Source organism: Nilaparvata lugens, chromosome 3, assembly GCF_014356525.2.
Source record: "Nilaparvata lugens isolate BPH chromosome 3, ASM1435652v1, whole genome shotgun sequence".
Classification (NCBI taxonomy): Eukaryota; Metazoa; Arthropoda; class Insecta; order Hemiptera; family Delphacidae; genus Nilaparvata; species Nilaparvata lugens.
Genome location: NC_052506.1, coordinates 32,809,517 through 32,834,431, shown reverse-complemented (window position 1 = coordinate 32,834,431; position 24,915 = coordinate 32,809,517). Strand labels below are relative to the sequence as shown.

At 34.7% G+C, this 24,915-nt stretch overlaps 1 protein-coding gene across 1 annotated transcript in view; it reads left to right on the top strand.

Annotated features, from left to right (window-relative positions):
* The window catches only part of LOC111048379 (ATPase WRNIP1), a 70,502-nt gene that overhangs the window by 29,009 nt on the left and 16,578 nt on the right, over window positions 1-24,915 (top strand). Inside the window, exons 5-6 of the mRNA XM_022334252.2 lie at window positions 5,885-6,077; window positions 8,343-8,526. Of these exons, the coding sequence (XP_022189944.1) occupies window positions 5,885-6,077; window positions 8,343-8,526 (377 nt within the window). The remainder of the gene's footprint in view (window positions 1-5,884; window positions 6,078-8,342; window positions 8,527-24,915) is intronic.

Here is a 24,915-nt window from a genome sequence, read left to right as displayed (position 1 = left end):
TATGGTTTCCCATGTAATAGGCAGGCAAAGAAGAGAAGAGAAGTAATGAGGAAAAAAGGAAGGGAGAAATGGGGGGAAGGAAGAAAACAGAGGAATAGGTACTCAAAATAAAGGTAAGCGAGTCCACTGAAAAATGAAAAAACTAATGAAAAAAAAATGCTGGAGCAGAAATCTCGAGTCATATATCTAATGGAAGAAGAAATTACTGTATGTCCAGTTTTTTATATCCAGTTTAATTTTTCCGCTGATCTTATTGTCCATGAGAAAGTGATTCGGAATGAGGTTTATTATTTTAGTACCTATGTAAATTAATTGCCTCCTTATACATTCAATATTAGTGTTATAGGTTACATATTTGTTAGCAGTGGCCCTTAGATTATAATAATTAAGAGTAGAGTTTATTGTGAGAGGAAAATCGGATCTATATTTTATTAAGTACTCAATTACGGTTTTTATGTATAATTGACGTATAGTCATGACCTCAAAATCACTAAAAACCATATCCGTTGGATAGAGCCTGGGTTTGTTTAATATAGTTTTAATTATCAGTTTTTGTGCTACAAATAATTCAGCAATATGACAGTTGAAACAGCCTCCCCAAACAACTATGCCATACTGCAGAATTGACTTGACTAGAGCATGATACATCATTTTCAGGTGGTTCTTATTAAGAATTCTGTTAACTTGGTAAAATTTAAAGGATAAATATCTAATTTTTCTACATATGTATTTAATATGAACATCCCATTTAAGGTTTTCATCAATTATAATTCCCAAATACTTAGTATTATTGACTTTTTTAATGGTGGGACAATCACAATTACCCAAGTTTAAATTGCACTGAGAATGGAGTCTCAAATCTTGATTCTCGTTAGGCTGCCCTACTCTATTTGCAGAGAAAGTATGTAATTAGTTTTTTCAATATTTAAACTTAAGGTATTCTTATCTAACCACTTCTTAATTAAAAGCATATTATTTTCAGCTATAGTATGAACTTCATTCCATGAATTTCCGTGAAAAATAGCTGCAGTATCATCTGCAAAGGATATCACAGTTGAGTTTAGAAGTCTTAAATTTAAAAAGTCATTTACATAGAGTATGAAAAGGATGGGAGAAAGTACAGTACCTTGAGGAAGACCATAAGAAGTTAAGTTAGTTACACTAGATTGATCATTTATGGTTAGGGACTGGGTTCTATTACTCAGATAGCTTTTGAACAATTTAAGCGAGACTCCTCTGAAACCATAGGACTCTAGTTTATTGAACAAAGTATTATGAGGTATTGTATCAAAAGCTTTGCGTATATCCAGGAAGACCGCAATAGTTTTCTTATTGGAGTTTATTTTATCAGATAAAGTATTGATGAATTTTATTAGAGCGTCAGATGTACTTTTACTATTTTGGAAACCGAATTGGTTCTTGTTGATTATTTTGTTAAGATTCAAGAAAGAAACAACTCTTGACTTTATTAGTTTCTCCATTATTTTAGCAAGGTTGCTGATAAGACTAATCGGTCTATAATTACAGGGATTAGTCGGGTCACCTTGTTTGAATAGAGGTTTTATTTTGGCTGATTTGAGGTGCTCGGGAAAATATCCCTCCTCAAAGCATCTATTAAAAATGAAAGCGAGAGGTTGAGATATAAATTGGCTATTTTCTTCAGCGTAATATTACCTAGACCATCAATACCAGGACTGCAGTTGTTCTTTAGATTTTTAATAGTTGCCTCAACTTCAACTGGGCACGTTGGTCTCATAAAAAACGTATTATCGATCTGTATTGCAGGAAATCGATCACCAGTATTATCAGGGATATTGATAGTTTGAGCTTGTAATTTACCCACATTTGTGAAATAATTGTTGAGGGAGTGAGCATCAAGTTCAGTACTCTTTTCCTTGATACTGGCCTCACCTATAACCTCGTTTATGCACTTCCACAACTTCATGCTGTTGTTATTACAATTTTCAATTTTCCCTTTATAGTAGACTTCCTTTGCATGATTTATGATCTTATTCAAACCATTACGATAAGCCTTATATTCATTCTTTAAGATATTGTTATTAGGATCTCTTCTGAGTCTAGAATGCATTTTGTCCCGCGTGATTATTGATCTTATGATGCCTTCAGATATCCAGGGCTTCAGGGGACGAAGTCTGTTAGGTATCACTTTTACCTTCTTGCATTGATTGATGAGACTGGTCAAACGATCGACAAATTTATCCATAATAGTGTCAATGCTTCCATTCACGGTATAGATTTCTCCCCAATCTTCATTCCTTATGCGTTCCAATAGTGCATGATAGTTGGTTCTAGTTAATGTGTTTATCAATACGTTTCTATTATCCTTATTGATAGGGACCTTCACCAAGTTCAGTACAACCGCGTAGTGGTCAGTTATGGTTGTCCTAAATATAACTCCTTTAGTGAACATAGAATGGTTGCCTGAATTTTTATAAAAAATGTGGTCAATGCAAGAATTTGTTGTGGTTGTTACTCGGGTATCACCATTTATGTAAGACTTATAGCCATTACTATTGAAAATATGCAGATAATCTTGAACAGGAACACTAGTTGAATGTGTATTTATATTCATGTCTCCCGCCACACATACATTTATTCCATTAGGAATTTTACTGATTTCATTACTCAGACTATTAAGAAAATTATCAATATTTTGATTACTTGGTGATCTATAACCCCAATCACCTTCACAATAAAATCATCAATTCTTAAGTCAGCACTAACTACATTGGCATCAGAGATATCGAGTGAAACTTCATTGAATCCTATGCAATCTTTTATGTACATGCATAATCCATCACATTTATTCTGTTTAGTGTACTTATTTATTGCCGTATATCCAGGAATGTTGAAAATGAACGGCATATCTGCAGTCAACCAGGTCTCAGTTAATATTATAATGTGAATATCAGTTTTCAATTCATTGAGGCAGCAAATAAACTGATCGAAATTAGCATTCAAACTACGTATATTCATAGACATAATATTGAAACACTCAGCATCTTTATTTCTGTCCTCGTGAAAGTGATAGTTCAAATAATCGTCGATTACATCTGTTTCATTTTCTGTTTCTAAAATATTAAGAACCTCTTCAGTGTCACTCATAACTTATATCATCAGGTCCACTTCTCTTTTCCTTGTTCCATTCAACAAGCCCCTCACTATCTATGAATTTAAGTTTTTTAATTAGTTTGTCCACAGCATCATCTACCAGACTGGTTGTTAAATACCTGAAAGTTTCAGTGTGTCTAGACAAGGCAACAATCGCATGGGGCATGCTGTTATAGATTTCATTCTCCTTGTACTTAATTCTGATTAGAATAACATTTTTATGAGTTAGCCCTTGTGCTTCGTGGATTGTGTGAAGTGCAACATCCTCTCTCCACTTTATAGTATCACCCACCATAAGTTTTTCTTCTTGGGTGAATGTTAATATCAAAGTGTCGGGTTGTATCAGATGGTATTCCCCATTTCTGTAAGTAGGCAGAATTGAGATAGCTCTTTCATTAAGCGTCGTAATATTTTCATAGACAGTGGAAAGGACAAAACAAACATCGATAGGACATCTACGAGTTACCGTTTGTTTTGTAAAAGGTTCGCAGAATTCTGAAATTTTATGCCATCTTGTGGCATAATTACTTCTCTCAATGTAGGGTATTTGGTTTGCGTCACCAACTACAATTATTTCTGAGGCCTTACTCAAGTTAGCAATAAAACCGATGTAACCCGCATGCATAAGTAGAGCTTCATCAATAAAAACTCTATTGTATGTTTTATTCTGATTATGATTTATTATATATGAGCCAACTGTCCTGTAATCAAGCTTAAGACGATTACAATGTTTTCGACCATACCTTTCAATGACAGTTTCACGGATTGCTTTAATACCTGCCCGTGTTTGAGTGAGTACTAGATCCTTGCCAGGCTCATGATGCGAGACTATAAAGTAAGATTTACCACAGCCGGGAACACCGTCATACCACTTTATTTTAGGAAGTTTACACTCATGAAGAGTTATTCTATTTATAGTTTTTATTAATTCGCTATTCAGCATAAGTGTAGTATTACGTGTGACTAAAACATATCGTTCTTTAGTAGAGAATTTTAAAGTATCCTCTTGAAATTCTACGTAACTTCCACCCTGCTCCAAGCAATATCCCATTCGGTATTTAGAGTTTGTTTTGAATAGGAATCTTTTCAAATTATTATCATAGATGTTCATATTGTTATTCAGGACGCTTATTAGTTCATCACCTGATATTGACATGTTTCTATGCGTGATCCTAAGAAGAATATTTTTATATATTTTAGCATTTTCGTTATCAGTGTTTTGAAGTAGGGTCCGTAATTCAATCATAGAGTTTATGAATGCTTCACGTTTATTATTACCTTCAAAGAATCCCACAGGGTACTCAACTCCCGGACTATCAGATAGCTTAGGTATATTAAGAAAATTAATTTCACAATAACCTCGATAATAAAAAATAAACTTCAAATCTCTAGCTCCTATGACAGTACTCAAGAGTTCAGTGGCAGGAATATCAAAATAAGTTTCACCAAGATTGTTAAAAGAATCAATTCCTATAATCAAAGGGTAATTGAATTTACTCCAATCATTTATTCTATTCAAAAGATCAATAAGTACCCCATTTTCACCATCATTTAATATGAAAATAGGAATGTTTTTATCAGAAAACAAAACTCTTATACAATTAGAATCTCGTAACACATTCAGGCGATTCCATTCTTCAAGAGAGAAATATTTTTTATTTCTAAGCAGAGAGAGTCCTTTGGATGTTTTAATACTATTTCCTATTTTTGTAAAAGATATCATAACATCAACCCTCTCACCAAAATTATAAACCAGACTTATCTTACTTTTATCAGTATTAGTTGTTACGTAGAAACTAACAATTTTGTTAAGGATGGAATTTAAAGTAATCATTTTGTGTTGGGTTGATTGCTTGATTTTACTATCACTATTATTTTTATCTATCCTCAGTATATTGAATATTTTTCTTTCAGATTCCATAATCAGTTCTATCAATTATTTGTTGTAACGCTTTTTGATAGGAAGGGCACTCTCTGTCACCTACTTTGTGATCGAAAGCTTTTTTATCATTGCGGCAATTTAAACATGAGGGCTTTTTGTCTTTATTAGGGCACTCTTTAACATCATGTCCTGTAGTGGAACAGTGAGCACAGGTGTTTTGTGCTTGAGTGCAATGCTTACTGATATGTCCAATTTTTTGGCACTTGAAGCAACGAGAGACGGCAACATAGTCTCCAACTCGGCACACCCTCCAATCAATACCAATCCGCGATTTGTTAATAAATTCTTTTCTTAATTCACCAGTGCACTCCACTACCCAGTGCACGGTGTTTTTGTTTTTCGGTCCTATTTTAAAAATCGGCCTAAAGTTTTTCAAGAAATACCTCATAAACATTTAGTAGTTTTGTATTTCTTCCAGTAGTGAAGTTTTCATGCTTCTTGGACTGTTGATCAATGAAATAGTAATGCTTTCTGAGCAGTTGTGAAGGTGATTCTGTGGTAGTTATCCATAGTATAGTACTTTTATTCAAATGATAATTCGATTAAATTATTCCCCATTAGGCGGTCAGTTATGTGAAATACTTTGGAATTTTCTTATTTTCAATTTTACTTACGAAAACTGTTTTGAATGTTCACATTCATAATAGGCGACATACATTAATCTTTTTAAATCTATAGATCTTAGATCATGATATTTTCCAATCACATACTCCCTACCTTTGTGGGATCATTTTTAAATGGTTTTAAGCAATATTTTAAACTGCCCTTATTCCTCAACATTGATCTGTATTCAGTCTAATCTATTTCAAGTTCACCACCAGTTGTGGAAGATGGTGAACATAAGTTCACCATTGAGGAGGACTTGCTGATATGGCTGGCGAAGATTTCTGATGGCGACGCGAGAATAGCTTTGAACAGCCTGCACATAGCGTTGCAGTACCAGAAGGATGAGGGCAACAGGGATAACAAAATCACTCTGGACGACATAAAAAATGGCATCAAGGTAATCACATCAACATCTAGCTGCATTTGTTGATTGAGTGCGTATTACAAATTACCAAAAAAATGTTAGGTTGACTGACTGGTAACCACTTTTTTCCTCTATTTATTTATACTTCGAAACACAAATCATGAATATTATGAATGGGAAAGGAACAACATGCTCAGTCCAAAACATTAAACCTTTCACATATAGGTTTCATCTTAGAAATTTAATCTTTTGGACTTATATTTAAGATCAACTTATAAACTGTATCTACCATAACTTTTATCCAATATACCTTCAAGATTTTATATATTTTACATTCTACTGTTTGCAATTTGATTTACAAAGAGATCGACCTTCTACAGAAAAGATTGAAATGAATGTTCAATATAAACTACAGTACCCATTTTTTTTTTTTTTTAATTTTTTACTCACGACATGTTGCGACATTATGTTATTATCAAGTATCATTATCAATTATTTACTATACATCAATCCAAAGAAATTTACAAATTTAGATATTATTGATTGCTTCCCGGACAATCCTATCATATTAAGCGAGCAATTTTTGTATATCTGTTTATATTTTTATATCTGGTTATTTATGTTCAACGGATCTCGAAAACGGCTCCAACGGTTTTCACGAAATTTGGAACGTAGTAGGTGCACTAGGTCTCATCCTTGGGAAAACTCGCTGAACTGCATTAAAATTCATCCTTGGCTGAAACAGCTGAGTCTTTCGTTGTCTGTGGATAGTAAAAAGTGAGCGAGTGATTCTGTGGAAAATCAAAATATCGCATCCCCGAAATTCATAAGCTGACGTATAGCCAGCTGTAAAGTATAAACACGATCATTTTAGAGAATATTGTGTTCTGTTTATCAATAAATAAAAATAACGAGCGAAGCTCGCTGCCCCGATATTAGGCTATGATCACAGTAACATTGACCTCATATGAATGCTCCAGATTGTCAATTGGTTATTTAGTTAATAAAATGTTTAAATGCTTCTTAAAATAATATTTTTTTTATATTTTACTTGTGCCTGGATTCTTATTGAATCAAACAGAAATGTTTTTTAATAAAAATGAATGTGACAATGTGTAGTTGTGAGTAATACAGGATTGGGCAGGGAAGTGTAGATGATTTGGAATATCTGTCACTTGCTCATTTCTAACCCCACTTGAATCTTATCCTAGCAATATGTAGCTCAGATAAAGCTCAGATGTTTCGCCATTACAGATAAAAAGAAAGAGGGCAATTTCATGATACTTACTATCGATTGTAAATAAAAATTAATATATGTTAAATAGCGGCTATTCCATCTTAATACTTTTATAAACGTTATGAGAAGTTGTCTTTACTCGTCTGAGGCATTTCACGTGTATACATTAACTACTCACGTACACTTGGGTAAAACCATAGCTCAAGAAGTTTTAGTGGTTCCAGGTGGAATATTTCAGATGCATTGGGTAAACTTCTCATAGCTTTTATAACAGTGTATAGATGAGAAAGGTCGCCATTCAATATAATTTATATCCTGGATAAAAAACAGATATTGTCCAACTAGATTTATTAAAAATCGAAATACTGGTTTCGTTATCTTTTAAAAGTCTACTAGAGATTTATAATCTCTATTGTTGGCTGGAACACGTTGACAGGATGAGTGATTTGTGAAAAAGGTCTTCAGAAACAACCTTGGAGGGAGAAGGCTGGGAGGACGTCCGCGAAAGCGTTGACTGGAGGATGTGAAGGACGACATTAGGAAGCTGAGTGTCAGGGGATGGAGACGTAAGGCTGCCGATAGAGACGAATTTAGAGGCTTTTTGAAGGAGGTCAAGGCTCTGAATGAGCTGTAGCGCCAATGAGGGAGTGAGTAAGAGATTTATAATGGTGTAATAACCGAAACCGGTATCTCGATTCTTAATAAATCTGTGGTTGCACAATATCTGGTATTTTTATTCAGTATAGATAACTATCACAATAAAACCTTCACAACTACTCATAAAAATAATTTCTATGTCAACCAATTTTACAAAATATTTCGTGTTTTTACTTAAAACTTACGTGTTTTTACTTAAAATTTAAAAATATCTAGCTACTCATTGTTGCAAAAATAAGTCCGTGACAGTTATCTCAAATCATCCATTCTTCCCTGCCCAAACTTGTACATTGTTGTGATTTGTGAGTTCAATTCAAACTTCAATCTACATTAGAAGAAAGATTATTGGAATTGATTGATTCAGTACTTGAGTATTTACTGAAAGTAGCTTCAATTGATTGCAGAGATCGCATCTGCTGTATGATCGGAAAGGCGACCAGCATTACAATACGATATCGGCGCTGCACAAGTCGATTCGTGCGTCGGACGATAATGCCACTCTGTACTGGCTGACGAGGATGATGCAGGGAGGCGAGGACCCCTTGTTCATAGCACGACGGCTGGTGCGGGCGGCTAGTGAAGATATTGGTATGCCTACCATTACAATAGAATATTAACCCATTTATTCATTTGTCTATTTATTAATTCACTTAACAATGATTTACTAACCAACATCTAGCGTTAGCTATTTATTTCTTAGATCTATCTTTTTCCATCATTCAATCATTCTTTTTTATTCATCTGTTTATTAATCAATAGATTTCTATTTTTGTATTAACCAGACTCAACGTGAGCAGCCCATAGCACAATTGATTGATACTATACTTGAAAACTATCTGTAATGATTGTAAAATCTTTTTAAATCCATTTTTGAACTTTCTGACAAGTATATTCGCATCTTATATATGTTTATTAACTCCCTCCTTCATTCTAAATTGCGAGAGGTTTTTAAATCACTCGTATAAACATGATTTTTATCAAGTCCTCCTGATGTTATATTTTGAAATAATAAAAATATTATTCATTCAAGAAGATGTCCTTTGTTCTCGGTTTTATCGCATTAAATTTTTTATTGATAATACAAATTAACTCCACACCTAACTGAAATCATGAGTTCCAACTTGAAAATCTACTGTCAAGGTAAATAGAAAAATGGGTGAGACGTTTGTTTTTTTATAATAATGAAATAATAATTTATTTATCGGAAAAATTCAACATCATCATACAATTTTTGTAATAATACAATATACAAATGAAATAATGGAGAAAATAGTAACTATAGAAAATTAATATTAACTGAATCCTTTTGATTAAATTACACATATTCAAAGCTATGGTAAGTCAGTGTGGAAATTAGCCTATTAAAATGACCAGGTTCGCTAAGATTAGCTTTTTTAAATTCTCTCAATATGCAGGGTGTCCCACGAAAGGTGTAACAGTTCTTCAACTGATTTTCTTATTGGCAGCATACAGTGCTCTGGTGAAAATATTTTGTTTTGTTTTAATGTTATGAACATTAAACATGCCGAATTAGAATTACTTTGTAAATGTTATTTAGCCTATAAAATTTAATGAATGAATGAAGTTTTATTCTCAATAAGCTTAATACAAGAAAATGTAAAATACATGCATATCAAAAACAAAAAAAAATTATAATAAAATACAGAAATGCCTAGTAACGAATCACAAACCAAATTTAATATTACTTATTGAAAAAATACAATCCAGCACGTAAGATGCAACTTACGGACCGCTGGAGGGAGTCACAATATTTTACTAAAGCAATAGAATGGACTGAAAAAAGAAAAAAATACATGCAAGAAAAAAGAGAGATGAAAAAATGAAAACATTTTCGGGCTGTAATCAAAATAGGAAATTAGTATTTAATTATTAAAGAGATGATGCAAATTATAGAAAGCAAAAAAATAATAAAAAAAACAAAATAGAGATTCAAATAGTATGAAAATATTAATTTATTGATTTATGTTGACCAAAAAAACTTTAAGAAAAGCAGGGGAAATACAAAAAAATTAAGAGGAGAAAAAAAGAAAGCAAGATAAGAGAATGGAAAGAAAAATAGACGGATCAAACAGTTATTAGGAACAAAAACTCTAGATCTTCGGGAGTGAGCGACAAAAGCCAAATTTTAATTAATCTCTTAATCTTATTTTCACAATTACATGCAGCAATGGCATTCTTGACCTGAAGCGGCAAAGCATTATAAAGTCTAGGTGCCAGGAAAATGAACGTTTTACGAAAAAGAGTGCAATTGGGTTTAGGACATCTGACTTGGGAAGCTGCAGTCTACCTGGTCTGTCGAAATGCGGTAACAGGCTGACAGTAATCAATTGTCACGCCTCTATTTCCACTTATATTAAAAAACAATGACAAAACCTTAAATACATATAGGAACCTAACAGGAAAGATTCTAATAGGAGCTTCCCCAACATGTGATTCCATATTCAATTTTGGAATGTACAAAGGGTTGACCTTGAGAGGTTGTGAATGAAAGTACTACATAATTTCGCTCCTGGGTTTTGGAAGATTTTGTGTTATAAATAGTCACGGATAAGTACAAATTTTGTGTTTATTTCATTATTAATTGTTTCTTGATCACTTTTTATCATTTTGTTTTAGATTTTAATTCTTAATTCTATTTTAAAAAGCCAAACACCGTTTAGAGGTTAGTTTGAGGTTAGGTTTTCGAGATTTAAAAATAAACATAGATAGTTTACTTGACTAAAATTATAACCAAATTAAAATCCTATCATTTATAAATCAATTATTATTATTATTGCAAGTAATATAATTTCTTAGATAGGAAGATGAGCTCAAGTAAAACACCGAAGGTTAATAATAGAAATGTAAACATAGCGAGAGTACTTACGCGTTCCCAAAACCAAAATTCAAAAACGCCAAAACCAAAAACCCCAGTTCTTCAAACTACTTTAGCTGAAAAAGTTGCTCAACTACAAAGTAGCCACACTAATTTAAAAAACCAATTAGAAGTAACTTAAAAACGTCTGAGGAAGAAAGGTTAGGGATGGTAGAAGAAATTAAATCTTTGGAACTGATTATAAAATTACAAGATGAAGACCATAAAAAAGAAATACTAAATCTAAAAAATCAATGTAGTCTAATGTCGGAGGAAATAAGAAACTAAAATCTAAATTTGATAATACTAAATGTATGATAGAACCTCCGTCCAAATGCAAAAAAATAGAATCTAACCTAAATGATGGGAAATGCTCTAAAAATGGTCGAAATAAAACGTACAGTGAGGTTTTGAAGACAGCAACCAAAAATATAGCTGAGGGAAATAAGATAGGAAAGGGAGAGTTCTGCTACTGACGTCCAGTCATGGACGTGATTGCAGTGATCTCCTTGATAAAAGATTAAAAAATAAATTTGATGTCCAATGTTTTTTCAAGCCAAGTGCATCAATTAATGCAGTTGTAGAGTCAGCTAGGGAACAAACTAAAGACTTTGATGAAAATGACTATCTAATTGTACTGGGTGGCTCAAATAATATAAATGAACCTAACTTGAATCATCTTCCTCAAGTAACAGAAAAAAATCAAGGAAATTGTGCCACTCAGCAAAAAAACAAACTTAATAATAAGTACTATTCCTAATAGGTTTGATAGGCCAGAATTAAATGAAGCAATCAATTCGACAAAACAAATCAATCCATAATACAATCAACAGCCTAAAAAATAAGAATTCTAAACAACTGGGGATTTGTTTTCTAAATGAAAGGCTGAAAAGACATAACTTCACTAATCATGGGTTGCATCTAAATCGATCTGGCAAAGTAATCTTTTGTAATAGATTGGCAGAGCTGATTGAAAGCCGTTTGCAATCCTCTGGTTTAAAAACAGTCAAAAAAACAAATAACGATTTTTTAATAAATTGGCTCAAAACAGGGAAAGGGAAATAGCTACAAATGCTAGAGATAGAGTAGCACAAGATGGGTAAGGTTTTTAAGATAAGATAAGATAAGATAATCTTTTTATTCAACACAGTACACTTTATAATATACAGTTGAATAACGTCAGGTCTTAATAAGTAACAATAATAAATACACAATAAAAAACACACATGGAAGACTAGAGTAGGCCTACCTACAAACTATGCTACCTTCTATCACTGAAATCCTTCACACTGTAGTAGGCTTGTGAAACCAGGAATTTATACACTTTACTCTTAAAAATTTTTATATCAGACAAGGACTGCAGCTCGGTAGGTAAGTTGTTAAACAATTTAGCTCCAATATAAGAGGGCATTTTCTCGTACAGATGCAGTCGGTGTTGTCTCAAAGACAGTTTATTCCTCCCTCTGGTGTTATAAGTGTGGATATCAGCAATTTTATTTAGATCAGATAAGTGCTTGTGAGTGAAAATTAACAGTTTGAATATATAAATTGATGGTAGTGTAAGTATATTTAAGTCAACAAAAGCCTGTTTACAAGAATCATTGGACTTCAGCCCTGCCAAGTAGCGGATTGCTCTTTTTTGTAGTCTAAATATTTTTAAAAAGTGTAACTCTGCAGTGCTTCCCCACAACTCTATGCCATAAGCCACATGTGAATAGAACAGTGAAAAATATACCATTCTTGAAACTGACATTGGAACAAGTCTCACAATGTTTCTGATAACAAATAAGCCTTTACTGACCTTGTCGATAATAAAATTAACATGCTCATCCCATGCAAGTTTTGAATCAAACTTTAAACCAAGTAATTTTACATACTCTGTATTGCTAATAACATCGTTCCCTATGTACAACTGAGGTTCAAAAGCGTTATGTCTTCGGCTGAAGTCAATGATACTACTCTTCTTTGAGTTAACTGTGAGGGAAAGTGAGTTGAAAAATTGAACGACTCTATTGCATATCAAGTTACAATTAATCTCCATCTCATTCAAGTTTTTGTGTGAAAAAATTAAAGATGTGTCATCCGCGTATAAGGTAAGTTTATTAAGAGGAACAAGTGAACAGATGTCATCTATGTACAGTATAAAGAGAAGTGGTCCCAGAATAGATCCCTGTGGTACCCCTGATGTTATTCTGATTAGGTTTGAAGCTGTTTGTCCGTCACTACCATGAATTGTAACATACTGATACCGATCAGAAAGGTAAGATCTTATTAAATCATGCACTTTTCCTCTTAAACCAAGCCTAGTTAATTTTTCCAAAAGCAACTGATGATCTACACACTCGAAAGCTTTAGAGAGGTCGAGCATTACTCCAGAAGTGTAGTTGCCACCTTCGATATCTTTTATTATACCTTCAAAAACCTCGATGAGGGCTGTACTAGTTGACCTGTTCTTTACAAATCCATGCTGGTTTGGTGAAATTAGATTATGTTCAGAGAGATAAGTCACCAGTCTAGTAAGAATCACCGTTTCAAAAATCTTTGAAAAAGCTGTCAATAACGAAATAGGTCTATAATTGTTAATGTCATGTTTGCTGCCCTCTTTGAAAAGTGGAAGTACTTTGGCAATCTTCAAAATTTTGGGAAATACTCCGCTCTCGAACATGGAGTTGATAATGCAAACAAGCGGCTGGGCAATCGCCTCACAACAGATCTTTAATACCTTCAACGGGATGTCATCATGTCCTGTGCTACTTTTTGGCTTGAAGTTATTGATTATGCGTGAGATTTCCTCTTCATTTGTAGGTGTTAGAATAAAGTGATCAGGCGGCAAAATATGGGAGCTAGGAACGCTATCAGGAGTACTATTAGATAAGTGTTGTGTTTTTTTCATTTTCTTATTTATTCTTTGAGCAGTAGTCGCAAAGAAGCTATTGAATTCAGCTGCAATTTCCTCTTGGTTAGTCATAAGTACGTTCTCAATATCAAGCGCTAAAGATTCAATTTTCTTTCCAGTACATTTACCTCTAAATTGATTAATTAAATTCCAACTTGTTCTAGATTTATTTGATGAGTTTTTTATCATATCTCCATAGTAACGTTTTTTAGCTTCAATTACTAACTGATCGTAATACATTTTTATGTTTTTAATGAGGGATAAATTGAAATTGGGAATAGAATGCGCATTTCCCGTTGCAAATTTAAGCAATAGTCTAATTTGCTTAATTTCTTGTGTTATCCAATGAGCACTACGCGACTTCCTAACTGAGGGTAGAGCTTTGGTCATGACAGGGCAATGAATATTGTAGTAGTGGAGGAAGGTGCAATGGAATAACCCGTATTTTCTGTTTGTGTCCTTCTCTTCGGTAATGAAATTCCAATTTATTCCAGACAAAACCGCTCTCAAATTGGCCAGATTATGAACACTACAATTACGGAAGGTGGTGCGTGTAACATTCTTTGGTTGGCCCATACGAAAACCCTTTGTTAGATGCAATTCAATGGACTGGGCTGTATGATCAGAAAGCCAAGAATCTATGACGTTAATATTCTTATGCATTAATGTAGAGCTGGTGATTATATTATCTATAGCCGTTTTACTGGTTACTGTTATCCTAGTGGGAACTCTGACGTTATATTCCAAATTGAATTGATCCAAAATATTCAAAAAAGTTCTACGTTGTAAAGAGTCAACCAAAAAATCAACATTAAAATCTCCTGCACATATTAATTTAGTTCCAATATTGATCGACAGATATTCTAAAACATTTATAAAATTGTTAAAAAACGAATGTATGTTACCATTAGGAGGCCGATAAACACCTAGGAGCACGTATGGTGCCTTATTTATATTGAATTTACAACATGCTAGTTCGATGCAACCCTCCTCACAGAGATCACTCACATTTAGTTCAGAAATATTTCGGAGCTGTTTATTGCAGATTATTTTGTGAAAAATTGCAACACCACCCATGCTCTTATTAACTCTACAATAACAATCAATGAGATGCATATCCTCTATATTGATACAACCCAGTTCATTATTTTTTAGGCCATGCTCAGTCAGTATGAGAAAGTCTGGTTTTTCCAAGTCAATGAATATTTCCAATCTATCTATTTTATTGCTCAACGAACGTATGTTTTGGTGGACAACCTTGACCATCAGAGAAGCTGACTTGATTCAGACCGAAATTGATTGTTGCAGGTACTACCAATTGGAAAATCAGAGAGGTTATACGTAGGCCTATTAGTTGTAAAGCTGACCGAATTATTATATTTTTCAGTCTGACAAGATATGGCATAATCATCCCTATAATTCATGTTAACTGTTTTATTTATATTATTCTCTATTAATTGAGCTCTTTGGTCCTGCCTAACTAATCGTTTAATTTCTTGCTTTCCACAAGCAGGACCGTAATCTAGTTTCCCATAAAGCTATGAAATCCTAAACTTATGGCTGCGTCATTATCATGTGTTCCGTTAATAACATTTTTTATTTTTTCTGCGACTGCAATCTTCCCTTTTCTATTTAAATGCAGCCCATGCCTTGTGAACTTGTCTCTCTCAAGGTCAGTGATATCAATAATTCGTACATGATTAATTTTGTCACAAAATCTTTTTATTTTACCATTGATTTTTCGTATCTCGCGGTTCACACAGGACCAGTCAGGAAGATCATATCGGATAGGTATGGTGGTAACAAGGACATTTGTGAAATTCATCACAAGAAGAAGAGGCAGTAAACCTTTTAGAAAGACTGAAGACTGATTGCAATATACATCATTGGCCCCTCCCATAATAATTACATGATCGCTTTTGGAGAGATCCTTACTATCACTCATGATGTTAGTTGCAATCGAATTGAATTTCGCCCCTGGTTTAACTAATCCACTGACTGAATGCTTGAAATCAGATTCAAAGCAATTAACAATGTCACGGCCATGGCTACTCCCAAAAATTTTCACTACTCCCTTGGTACGTTTTCTCCTATCCGCCCTCAGATTTCTCTGATCAATTTCATAATTATTTGCGTGATTTGAGGTAATCTCAGAAGTGGAACAATTAGCCACATCAATCGTTGATCTGTGTGATGATACATGCGACTTAACATAAGTATCTGACTGGGTTTTAAAAACTTACATACGTTACTAAGCAATCTCCATCTATACCCAAAAGCATCAAAATGAGAATTTCCCAATAGGCTCTCCTTAAAACATTTTGTCCTATTTATTCTACGAAATTTAAATACCTCTTCTATGAAATACAAAGCGAATATCCCACAGTCAAAATTGTTAGTTTGTTGAATACAGGGCAGTTTAATCAGTTCATTAGTATTGAATATAGAGCTCAATTTTCCAATCAATGCTGTGGAAATCCTATCATTATAACTACCCATTGAGTCTAGACTATAAAACGTTTTTGGGCATTGTCATACAGTAATATGCTCCAATGTGAGCCTGACCATCCGTTATTAGATCCTGCTTGAAGACTATCATTTACGATAAAAACAATAACATTATTCTGATCAACTATTCTATTCAGAAACGATAAATCCGCCCCTTCATCGTTAATAATCATTGTTGTAACTGCCGGTAAGACTATGTAATTGCCTGGGAAAGATTCAGTAAGGTAATTACAAAAACAATCTATATCAGCATCAGCAAGGAGCTCTGATCTGAGAAAGGCGCTTAATCGGTCGATGAGGGCGCTGCCATGCGACGTTGGAGAAACATTTTCCTCGTTCTTCTGCACTTGCGACTCGGACGATGACATTTCCATGAGACGGATGTCCAGCTCCATTGAACGATTTATAGCGGCGCTCCACTGCTCCTCAAGTACTTCCATCCGAGCTCTCAATCGCTCGTTCTCCCGTTCAAGATCTGCCTGCTTGGAATGATCGTGTGTGTCTGGTGCTGAAGTCAGTAACACATTATCTTCGTTGTCCTCCACCGAGTCATGCGAGTGCGACCCCGAAACATCCCGCACAATAGACAAATCGTTGTTTGTTATGAGTGAGACAGAACACCCTTTTGCTAAACATCGCCAAACATCACCCTTACTAGTTGACGGTGCCTTTCTGAACTTGAATCCCTTATACAGAATCGCTGGGTTGCCCTTGGATGTTTTACATGATTTTATTTCTGAGTTCATATTATTTATTAATCGTTCATTATCCATATCTGCATTGAAAGTTTGCAGTCTATAGTTACGAAATGGGTGGAATCAACAAGTGTCAATAGCACAATTGATTGATACTATACTTGAAAACTATCTGTAATGATTGTAAAATCTTTTTAAATCCATTTTTGAACTTTCTGACAAGTATATTCGCATCTTATATATGTTTATTAACTCCCTCCTTCATTCTAAATTGCGAGAGGTTTTTAAATCACTCGTATAAACATGATTTTTATCAAGTCCTCCTGATGTTATATTTTGAAATAATAAAAATATTATTCATTCAAGAAGATGTCCTTTGTTCTCGTTTTATCGCATTAAATTTTTTATTGATAATACAAATTAACTCCACACCTAACTGAAATCATGAGTTCCAACTTGAAAATCTACTGTCAAGGTAAATAGAAAAATGGGTGAGACGTTTGTTTTTTTATAATAATGAAATAATAATTTATTTATCGGAAAAATTCAACATCATCATACAATTTTTGTAATAATACAATATACAAATGAAATAATGGAGAAAATAGTAACTATAGAAAATTAATATTAACTGAATCCTTTTGATTAAATTACACATATTCAAAGCTATGGTAAGTCAGTGTGGAAATTAGCCTATTAAAATGACCAGGTTCGCTAAGATTAGCTTTTTTAAATTCTCTCAATATGCAGGGTGTCCCACGAAAGGTGTAACAGTTCTTCAACTGATTTTCTTATTGGCAGCATACAGTGCTCTGGTGAAAATATTTTGTTTTGTTTTAATGTTATGAACATTAAACATGCCGAATTAGAATTACTTTGTAAATGTTATTTAGCCTATAAAATTTAATGAATGAATGAAGTTTTATTCTCAATAAGCTTAATACAAGAAAATGTAAAATACATGCATATCAAAAACAAAAAAAAATTATAATAAAATACAGAAATGCCTAGTAACGAATCACAAACCAAATTTAATATTACTTATTGAAAAAATACAATCCAGCACGTAAGATGCAACTTACGGACCGCTGGAGGGAGTCACAATATTTTACTAAAGCAATAGAATGGACTGAAAAAAGAAAAAAAATACATGCAAGAAAAAAGAGAGATGAAAAAATGAAAACATTTTCGGGCTGTAATCAAAATAGGAAATTAGTATTTAATTATTAAAGAGATGATGCAAATTATAGAAAGCGAAAAATAATAAAAAAAAAACAAAATAGAGATTCAAATAGTATGAAAATATTAATTTATTGATTTATGTTGACCAAAAAAACTTTAAGAAAAGCAGGGGAAATACAAAAAAATTAAGAGGAGAAAAAAAAGAAAGCAAGATAAGAGAATGGAAAGAAAAATAGACGGATCAAACAGTTATTAGGAACAAAAACTCTAGAGCTTCGGGAGTGAGCGACAAAAGCCAAATTTTAATTAATCTCTTAATCTTATTTTCACAATTACATGCAGCAATGGCATTCTTGACCTGAAGCGGCAAAGCATTATAAAATCTAGGTGCCAGGAAAATGAACGTTTTACGAAAAAGAGTGCAATTGGGTTTAGGACATCTGACTTGGGAAGCTGCAGTCTACCTGGTCTGTCGAAATGCGGTAACAGGCTGACAGTAATCAATTGTCACGCCTCTATTTCCACTTATATTAAAAAACAATGACAAAACCTTAAATACATATAGGAACCTAACAGGAAAGATTCTAATATGACAGAACAGTGGAAATGTATGATCATCAAACTTACTGCCCGTTATCAATCTTATAAAAGCTTTTTGAAGTTTAATAATTGGATCCTGATTAGCATAATAGGAGCTTCCCCAACATGTGATTCCATATTCAATTTTGGAATGTACAAATAAAAAATAAAGTTCCTTCATTACATTAAAATCGCACAAATATTTAATGCGATGGAAAATCATCGAATAGAACAACCTTGAAGACTTCTTTAGAGTTTCAATTTGGTGCTTCCAATTCAGATTTTCATCCAGTGAAAGACCCAAATATTTGATAGTCTTTGCTGGACTGATACTGGGACAGTCACAGTTAGAATAGGAACAAACCGGAGAGTGAAAGCGCAGTGGAGCAGGCAAGTCAGCACTTCCAGAAAGACTCTATTTCCTCATATAATTAGTTTTGGCTACATTAATTTTAAGTTTGTTACATGTAAACCATAAAGATATTTTGTTCAAGTCAGACTGCATTTTCTGATGTAAATCTTGAAGGTTATTACTTTTATATTAAAGAGCAGTGTCGTCCGCAAAAGCAGTTATCCGTCCATTCAATTCACCATTATACAAATCATTTACAAAAATTAAGAAGAGAATAGGATCAAGAACTGAACCTTGCGGCACACCACAAGTTATGGGTAATACTTCACTTGCAACTTTTCTGATCCTTACATATACTGTTTCCTACCCTGTAGGAAGGACTTGAACCTATCTAGTGGAATTCCCCTTACACCAGCACTTTCCAGCTTGCGGAACAGCAGACTATGATTCACTGTATCGAATGCCTTACTAATATCCAGGAAGATTCCCGCTGTTAGCGGGAATCATTATAGCCACTGTTTAATCCTGAAGACATATTCCAAAAGATGCTGTAAGGCAATCTCTGTACAAAGATTCTCCATTAAACCGAATTGGCATGCCGAAAAAAGTTGCAGCTGTTGAGGAATGAAAGTAATCTACTTTTTATAATTTTTTCAAATAATGAGATGGGGGTATAGTTTTCTGCTAAGTTTATTTCCTTTTTTGAAGATGGGAACAACAGTACCGACTTTAGTATTTGAGGGAAACAACCAGATACCAACGACAAGTTAAACAAATATAATATATAAGAACAGAAGAAATAGACGAAAAAGTTATCTTTAAGGATTCTAGCAGTCACAACATAGTCACCCGAACTTTTACGAGTAGAAAGAGAGTCAACAAATGTTTTGAGGTCAACAAGTGTAATAGGGCTGAAAAAGTAGATTTATGGCTAGTTTTGATTCTGAAGGACTCTGAAGATTGTGCTTGAGTATGGGTGGGTAAAGCAGGAAAAGAATCAGAAAGAGTCTTAGGCATTTCAATAAAGTATTTATTCATTACGTCAGAAACTAGGCGGTTGTCATCAATTAAAATATCATTCTCCTGTAACACAATATCCGTATCTTTATAATTGTTTTTTACCGGTAAAAGTGTTTTTATTGTTTTCTATTTTTCTCGGGGGTATGTTTTTGAATGAATAACTGATAAGAGTAAAATAGAAGTTTAGCCTCTTTCACCCATAATTTTATTTTATCTTTCATATTTACGAATTTTCTTTTGAGGATCAAATTGTTTGGATCGTTTTTATGCAATTTTTCTCTTACATAAATAGCATTGGTCAAACCAGGAGTCATCCAGAGCTTTAACATTTTTATATTATGTTTGCATTCAATATTTTTTTGTGATTCTACAATACAGTTATTTAATATTTGATAAAAATATCAAATGCTTTGTTAGTTTTGGGTTCTTCAAAGACAGGTTCCCAATTTTCATATTTTAATAAGGTACACAAACGCTTGTGGTCCAATTTTTTCAAATTCAGACTGCTGGATCCTTCTCTTTTTAATAATTATTATAGGCAAAATACAAGCCACCGCCCGTTGATCCGTGATTAGGGTTTCAATGACAAAAAGATTTGAACAATACGATAAGTGGTCAATGCTGGTTGAAAATGATCCTACTACCCTCGTCCCTATATCTATTAACTGCTGCTTACCATTTCCATTGAGACAGTTCAGATACGAATCACTATAAACATCTGTATCACTAACATTGAGTTTAAAATCCCCTAGACAATATAAATCTGAGTTCCTGGTGGTAGCCACGAATCTATCAAAACTGGCAATAAATGTATGCCGATCACCTAGGTGAAACCTGTACAAACCTAACACATTAAATAAATAATTCTTGTATTTACAAAAAAGTAATAGAGAGTCACAGTCAGCAATGCAACAATCTTTTTAGTGGCATTAATAGAAGAATGAACAAAGATCACAACACCGCCCGCCCTCGTCACAGAACCAGCGGCAGCAAAGCTTTCATAACCGACAATATTATTATAAATTTAATTCATTCATATCCTGCAACCAGGCTTCACTTGAAATTATTATATGTGGCTTGGTTATTAAATTATTAAGGCTGTGCAAAGGCTAAAAATAAACTTTCTACTCGTGATATTTTTCAAAGTTTTTCGATTTGTATATCATCAAGCTATCAAAATGAAAACGTTTTCTCAGGAAAACATTTCTGATAATTACTTTTTGAGATATGAGCGCCTAAAGTTTAAATTTTTGGGACAGAACATTTCAAATTTGGTAAGAGATAAATCCATGAGATTTAGAGGATAGATTCTTCATGGTGTTGTTGATTTAGTAAAACAAAAATTTTCCGAATAAATATCAATTTTTAAGATAGTTATTCAATTTATCAAAAATAACTTTTAGTTTAGTTATTTTTGGTAAATAGAATAACTTTTCCAAAAATTTATATTCTCAGAAAATTTTTGTTTCACTAGATCAACAATACCATGAAGAGTCTATCCTCTAAATCTCATGGATTTATCTCTAATTCTCATGGATTTATATCTTACCGAATTTGAAATGTTCTGTCCCAAAAATTCAAACTTCAGGAGCTCATATCTCAAAAAGTAATGATCGAAAAAAATGTTTTCCTGAGAAAACTTTTTCATTTTGATAGCTTGATGATATACAAATCGAAAAACTTTTAAAAATATCACGAGTTGAAAGTTTATTTTTAGCCTTTGCACAGCCTTAATGTATGAAAGGAAGTTATCAACATTAGTATTTAGGCTTCGGATGTTTTGATGGAAGAACAAAATACCAGAATCCGAATAAAAAAACTCATTCACTTCATCAATTGAGCTTAAAATAGTCGTTTCAGAATTATTTTTCGCTAACTTTGAAGTTTAAATTAACTAGCATCAATCAATAATTAGCCTACACTCTTCCATAAATTCAATATAAATAGGGGAAAATAAATGAATATGTTAAACAAATGGAAATCAATTTGGCAAAAGCAGCTCTACCAGAACCTAATATGAATAGAAGAAAACAGTTCAGACTAATATGATTGATAATAAACAACGATAGACCACTACAAAAATCTGTTATCAATTCGAATGGGATAGCATAACAATCATAACGGAGCATGATAAAGCTCTGAACTGAGTGATAAAATTTGTGTCACCAGTACTATGCTTTCCAATGCTGAAAATGTTATTATTAAATGACAATTGAGATAAACCAACTATAGCACCTCGTTTTACCCAATGTGCACAATTGACCTCAACATGACCTCTACGATACACTATTATCAAATAATAATATAAGTCATATAAAACGTTTGACCGACTAGAGAAATAAATTTTATACAGATTGAATGCCAAGGCTCAGGATGTGATATTTCATTGAAATATCATTCAATGCTATGCTATGTCATTCATAATTGGATGACAGTAACATTTCTGTAGGTGGAGCTCCAACACATGCCATGTCTTTCTTATTTGAATGACCACCAATGCATTTCTAATGGCAAGACTATAGCGTGGCCCACAGTTACGAGTAGGTGGAGAAAAAAAAGAAACTCATATCATAATTCTTTTGTCATTATTATTATTGTTATAATTATTTTATTATCCTTTTTTTATTATTATTATTTTTTTTTACCTAACATGCCAGGAGGCCAGCTATTATTTACGTATGATGAGAGATTCTTTCGACGAACTTGATGTTTCTTTAATTAAATGCACAGAGTGTGCAGACATGATTAATTTTACCAGTAAATTTAATAACCTAGAAGATGCATTGAATTGCGGGGCATTGGGTCTCTCGGTTATACATCAGAACATACGCAGCTATAGGAGAAATTTAGATGATTTTTTAACAGTTTTACAGGGATTAGGGCACAGATTCAATTGTATAGTTTTGACAGAAGCTTGGCTTAATGATGATTGCGATCCGACTTTAATTCCAGGCTATCAAGTACTCAGATCATATAATAGCTTAAATCAGAGTGATGGATTGATTGTTTACATAGATGAAGGGCTCTCAGTGACATACAGTGAGCTTCATTTAGGCGGTCTAGCTACCTGTCTCTCCTTATCTTTTAACTGGGCGGGGGCGGCCTGTGAACTACTCGCGGTTTACCGCAGCCCTAGCACTAGCCTTTCAGCATTTGTCGATGCATTGAACGTTTACTGCAATGAACGATCGTCTGGTGTCATCCATATCCTAACTGGCGATATCAACTGTAACACGCTGAGCGTGGCTCCTGGCTCCCTAGAGGAGCGCTATCTGGATGTGCTGACTGACGCGGGGTTTATTGCATGTATAGACAAAATTACGCGGCAGGCCAGCGGTACTTGCATAGACCACTTTTTTGTCAGACTCCCTCGTTATTTCAGTGTTGCTTCAGTTATTCTACAGTCCACAGTTACGGATCACTATGCCATTTGCTTGAACATTGTATCCTTAAAAGCTCTAAAACCGTCCAACTCAGAAAAATTCCTTATTAGAACTGACTGGAAGGAAGTACAAAATGTTATATCCTTACATAACTGGAACACAGTTGTTGAAGAAAACGACGTGGACAGTGCAACAAATTTATTCACTGTATCTCTGAAAAACATAATTGCAACAAATTCTCACAGAGTTAAAATTTCTTGCAAAAATACCCAGCTCAAGCCATGGATCAGCGCGGGACTTGTTAACTCTATTCGGCACCGCGATAAACTAAGAAAAAAACTTGATACCTCCCTCGCGTTCGCTACCTTTCAGCCTGCCGCTCTGCTCTGCTCCCCAAGCCACGCATCAACCAAATGAGTGGTTGACCCACCCACCACCAGGGTGCGCCTCAGTCGCCGCCACCCGTTCCTGCGTTTCTATTGGCCGAGCACCGCCGGCCAATAGCAGCGCAGGTGAACTCGGGGACTGTGAATAAAAGGGGGCTACTCAGCTACCCTCGATAGCACTTGCTCACTAGCAGCCTTCCACTGAAGAGCCAGAAGAGACCACCAGCCGAGACCACTACCAGAGACCACTACCAGCCGAGACCACTACCGAGATCAGGAGCAGAGCAGCGAGCAGGCCAATGAGGGAACCACGGCGAGACTAACCGCAACCTGAGGTGTTTTCCTTGTCTACTACCCAGCCGATGCCTAGGAGGAACTGAGCCGGCCGCCGAATCCAGAAGAGGAGGGCCCTACGTCGGCTTCGCCAGGTGGAGGAGAGGCTGAGGCTGTACACCGCCGCACCAGCTGCGCCCCAAGACTTAGCGCCCCAGCCTAACAACTGGCGCGCGGTTCTGGATGCGCGGGTTGGGTGCCGAACCGACATCGGAGTGTGTGCAGCGGAAGCCTACGACCCTGCCTGCCCGGGGTTTGACCAAAGGCCCCTTCTAAACGAGGAAGTGGTCGAGGAGGTCCCCCTGGCAGAGATTCGGCACGACCTCTGGCTAGTAGATCACCCGGTCAGCCCTCTCCGTAGCCCGGGTAAACCAGAGTGGAGACTGCGAACCATTGACTTGAGCCCCTGCCGGCCTGCTCTCGCACCAGACGGACCTGCCCGGGACCCTCGCGCGGCGTGGTATCGCGCCAGTCGACGACTACTAAACATCTAGCCTGCCTTGGTCCCTTTTAGGGCCACCAGCAACAATCTTGGTCCCTTTTCAGGGCCACCAGCAACAAACTTGGCCCTTTTTCAGGGCCACCAAAAGCCATTTTTTCAGACAGTGGTAACAAACCCCTCGCTCGATCCGACTGACTAGCCCAATTGATGAACAACGTGGGGCCACTCACTGTATGGAGATACAGTAACCCATTACCACTGTCAAAACTTTTTTTTCAAACAAAATGTCAACCTAAATTTTCAACTAAATGTATGTCTTAAATTTT